At 32.3% G+C, this 4,972-nt stretch overlaps 1 protein-coding gene across 3 annotated transcripts in view; it reads right to left on the reverse strand.

Annotated features, from left to right (window-relative positions):
* LOC106466822 (cytoplasmic polyadenylation element-binding protein 2-like) overlaps positions 1-4,972 on the reverse strand; it is a 35,755-nt gene that overhangs the window by 10,395 nt on the left and 20,388 nt on the right. For all 3 annotated transcript variants that reach the window (XM_013927124.2, XM_022394903.1, XM_022394902.1), the window contains 2 exons: positions 2,758-2,847; positions 1,664-1,782 (listed from right to left, as the gene is read on the reverse strand). In XM_013927124.2, coding sequence (XP_013782578.2) covers positions 1,664-1,782; positions 2,758-2,847 — 209 coding nt within the window. The remainder of the gene's footprint in view (positions 1-1,663; positions 1,783-2,757; positions 2,848-4,972) is intronic.

A 4,972-nucleotide genomic window follows, 5' to 3' on the forward strand; every position in this document is an offset into this window, starting at 1 on the left:
CTCTCGTGTGTCGTGTATATATCATATATATATATATATATATATATATATATATATATATTTCACACACACACACTTATATATATAATTGAAGCAAAGAGTTCCCCATATGAACCAAACAAAGTGAAATATTATACTACTACTACTATACAGCAATTTTAGCTTTTGGTTTCATAAACTACTACGGCAGTATGAGCAACCGGTTCCATGAAACTACTAAAGCAGTATTAGCAACCGGTTTCATATACTACTGCAGCAGTACTAGCAATCAGTTTCAAGTCCTACTACAGCAGTACTAGCAACAAGTTTCATGAATTACTACAGCAGTATTAGCAACAAGTTTCATGAATTACTACAACAGTATTACCAACCAGTTTCATGAATTACTACAGCAATATTAGAAACTGGTTTCGTGAATTACTACAGCAATATTAGAAACCAGTTTCATGAATTACTACAGCAATATTAGCAACTGGTTTCGTGAATTACTACAGCAATATTAGCAACCGGTTTTGTAAACTACCACAGCATTACTAGCAACCGGTTTCAAATACTATTACAGCAGTACTAGCAACCAGTTTCAAGTCCTACTATAGCAGTATTAGCAACCAGTTTCAAGTCCTACTATAGCAGTATTAGCAACCAGTTTCAAGTCCTACTACAGCAATATTAGCAACCAGATTCATGAATTACTACAGCATTACTAGCAACTCGTTTTAAGTACTACTACAGTAGTACTAGCAACTGGTTTTAAGTACTACTACAGCAGTACTAGCAACGAGTTTCAAGTCCTGGTACAGCAGTATTAGCAACCAGTTTCAATTCCTACTACAGTAGTATTAGCAACCAATTTCAATTCCTACTACAGTAGTATTAGCAACCAATTTCAATTCCTACTACAGTAGTATTAGCAACCGGTTTCTTGAACTACTACAGCAGTATTAGCAACCGGTTTCATGAACTACTACAGCATTACTAGCAACTGGTTTCAAGTACTACTACAGTAGTACTAGCAACTGGTTTCAAGTACTACTACAGTAGTATTAGCAACCAGTTTCATGAACTACTACAGCAGTATTAGCAACCAGTTTCGTGAACTACTACAGCAGTATTAGCAACCAGTTTCGTGAACTACTACAGCAGTACTAGTAACCAGTTTCGTGAACTACTACAGCGGTACTAGTAACCAGTTTCGTGAACTACTACAGCAGTACTAGTAACCAGTTTCGTGAACTACTACAGCAGTACTAGTAACCAGTTTCGTGAACTACTACAGCAGTACTAGTAACCAGTTTCAAGTACTACTACAGCAGTACTAGTAACCAGTTTCAAGTACTACTACAGCAGTACTAGCAACCGGTTTTATGTACTACTATAGCAATACTAGCAATCAGTCTGAAGTCCTACTACAGCAGTATTAACAACCAGTTTCGTGAACTCTTTTGTTTTCTTTATACAATATCATAGACTTTATTGGAGTGGCTTGAAATTTGTTTTTAATATATACATGTGTGTAAAGAAGCACCTTCCTGTGTTTCCACTAGGAACAATCAGAAAAACACATGTATAGTAAAACTGTACGAATGATATCCTGGCTGTACATAAATAACATTACAAAGTTAACAATCATAATGGCCGAATCGTGTAACCCATCCAGACTCACCAGTTTGTCTTTAATAGTCGGACTAGATACACACAAGTAAAGCCTGTCATCTTCTTGAATACAACTGTCTATCAACAGCTGTACTGAGGGCTCTTCTTGGAACAGTAAGAAAGCATAGCCTTTAGGAAGAACAAAATGTACATCATTTCACAGCCCTTACATTCCTGCCTGGGTGTCATTGAAAAAACATAATAAACGCGTTTCAGTACAGCTTCAAATAAGAACAATTATTTTATTCTTGTACAAAGATATACCAATTGGCATAAGAAAAGAGAAAGAATACTAACGAAACTACTTCAGCATATGTGAAGTTCAGGAATGTAAAAAGAGACGATTCCTGATGATTGAAGTAATGACACAAGATCAAACAATTTTGTGTACTTTTTTTTTTATATTAGATAAGAAGTATCTTCAATAAAAAATAGAATGCATAAGTTATCTCTATTACTATCTAGGGTTTCTGATTTTGAAAACAAGTCAGAAAATAAAGGAATTCATGCAGTTAAAAAATCAGTGGTCAAACTTCACCCATGAGCAGGAAATTTTGAATGTTATCGGTATTTTTCCTTATTTTTATTACAGTTCAAATAATGATAACTACACAAAAACTTCATTAATTTATTTACCGAATTTAAGGACTATGTATTGAAAGGTTTATCAATTCACAGTAACCTTTCATGATTACAACAAAACTTATGGGGGTCATGTTTGAGTGAAATGGTACCAAGGTAAGCTGTAATGAATGAAGAAATGAGTTTTTACCATAAAGCTTTCCACGCTTAATGAACTGTCCCTTTCTTTTTTTTTTCTCTATGTTTTGCAAAGTTCAATGACATAACTTGAAGCACGAACTTGACAAGTTATCGGCAAATAACACAATACATTTTACTTCCAGGTGAGAAAAAAAAACTTAATATGAATGACAATACTGAAATACAACAAAAACTGCCCTAAAACACGTCTATTACATGTTCATTATTTTAAAAACGTGCATGTAGTTACATTGTAACTTCTCACTTTTGTCTAAACAAACTAAATACTGAATCCACCTCAAATCGCACATAATTACGATGGAAAAGACAACAGCCACATACCCTTAGGAGGAAAGTATGATTTGCTCTCCGCTTTGTGAGGCCAGTCAACTACCAGTGGTCCAAATCGATGAAAAGTTGCAGTAATTTCCTCTGTGAATATAGACAATATTCTGATTGATATTAGTATTTAATATACAGATTTTTAGCAATTCAAGTATCATCAAAATTTACAAGTTTTCAAAACCCAGCTGCAATTACGAATTTTAATTAATTAATTCAATTACAATGACAAAATACTGAGAATTTCATGTTCTGAAAACTTAATGGTTGTACCAACCAAAAACTCTTTTGTAAGTGTTAAAATCAAAATACAGCCGATAAAAAAATTCATTACAAAATAAGAAACCACTAAACAAAAGAAATGCTCATGATGTAGTAATTAAGAAGTAACAATTTCTCATCGAGAACAGAACAAAAACATTGTTTGACTGGTAATTTATCAATGGATTAATCTTATGAAAACAAACAGCAAAACTAAAAATACCATTAAACTGGTATACTCTACGTATATTTGTCTGAAAAGAACCAGTAACTTCACCACCAAACACTATTTGACTGGTACACTTTACATACACTTATTTATCTGAAAAGAACCAGTAACTTCACTACCAAACACTATTTGACTGGTACAATTTACATACAGATATTTATCTGAAAAGAACCAGTAACTTCACTACCAAATACTATTTGACTGGTACACTTTACATTCACTTATTTATCTGAAAAGAACCAATAACTTCACTACCAAATACTATTTGACTGGTACACTTTACATACACTTATTGGTTCTTTTCAGATAAATAACTTCACTATCAAATACTATTTGACTGGTACAATTTACATACACTTGTTTATCTGAAAAGAACCAATAACTTCACTACCAAACACTATTTGACTGGTACAATTTACATACACTTGTTTATCTGAAAAGAACCAGTAACTTCACTACCAAATACTATTTAACTGGTACGATTTGCATACACTTATTTATCTGAAAAGAACCAGTAACTTCACTACCAAATACTATTTCACTGGTACAATTTACATACACTTGTTTATCTGAAAAAAACCAGTAACTTCACTACCAAATACTATTTGACTGGTATATTCTAATGACATCTAATTAAAGAGAACTGACAATTTCTCTACAAAACACTATTTAATTGGAATGTTTTAAGTAGACTGTTTTGAAATTTCAATTTGGAAAAAACTTTAGTTTCTGTGTCATAAGTTCCTTCACTGTTTAATACCACTAAACCAACTACCATACATTTCAGTTTCTATGTCATAGGTTCCTTCAATGTTTAATACCACTAAAACAACTACCATACATTTCAGTTTCTATGTCATAGGTTCCTTCAATGTTTAATACCACTAAACCAACTACCATACATTTTAGTTTCTATGTCATAGGTTCTTTCACTGTTTAACACCACTAAAACAACTAAAATACATTTTAGTTTCTGTGTCATAGGTTCCTTCAATGTTTAATACCACTAAAACAACTAGAATATATTTTAGTTTCTATGTCATAGGTTCCTTCACTGTAAATATGTTAACAAACAAGTGTAACCTTTACCCAAGAAATGTAAATATGTTAACAAACAAGTGTAACCTTTACCCAAGAAATGTAAATATGTTAACAAACAACTGTAACCTTTACCTAAGAAATGTAAATATGTTAAACAACTGTAACCTTTACCCAAGAAATGTAAATATGTTAACAAACAACTGTAACCTTTACCCAAGAAATGTAAATATGTTAACAAACAACTGTAACCTTTTCCCAAGAAATGTAAACATGTTAACAAACTACTGTAAACTTTACCCAAGAAATGTAAATATGTCAACAAACTACTGTAAACTTTACCCAAGAAATGTAAATATGTTAACAAACAACTGTAACCTTTACCTAAGAAATGTAAATGTTAACAAACAACTGTAACCTTTACCTAAGAAATGTAAATGTTAACAAACAACTGTAACCTTTACCTAAGAAATGTAAATGTTAACAAACAACTGTAACCTTTACCTAAGAAATGTAAATATGTTAACAAACTACTGTAAAGTTTACCTAAGAAATGTAAATATGTTAACAAACAACTGTAACCATTACCTAAGAAATGTAAATATTGTTGCATCAGCGAGGTCACGTGACTAGTGTCATGCCACTCGTTCTCTCGAACCTTCGTGAATTGTCGGGAGATTACTAGAT

This window comes from Limulus polyphemus, unplaced genomic scaffold (genome assembly GCF_000517525.1).
Source record: "Limulus polyphemus unplaced genomic scaffold, Limulus_polyphemus-2.1.2 Scaffold2389, whole genome shotgun sequence".
NCBI lineage: Eukaryota > Metazoa > Arthropoda > Merostomata > Xiphosura > Limulidae > Limulus > Limulus polyphemus.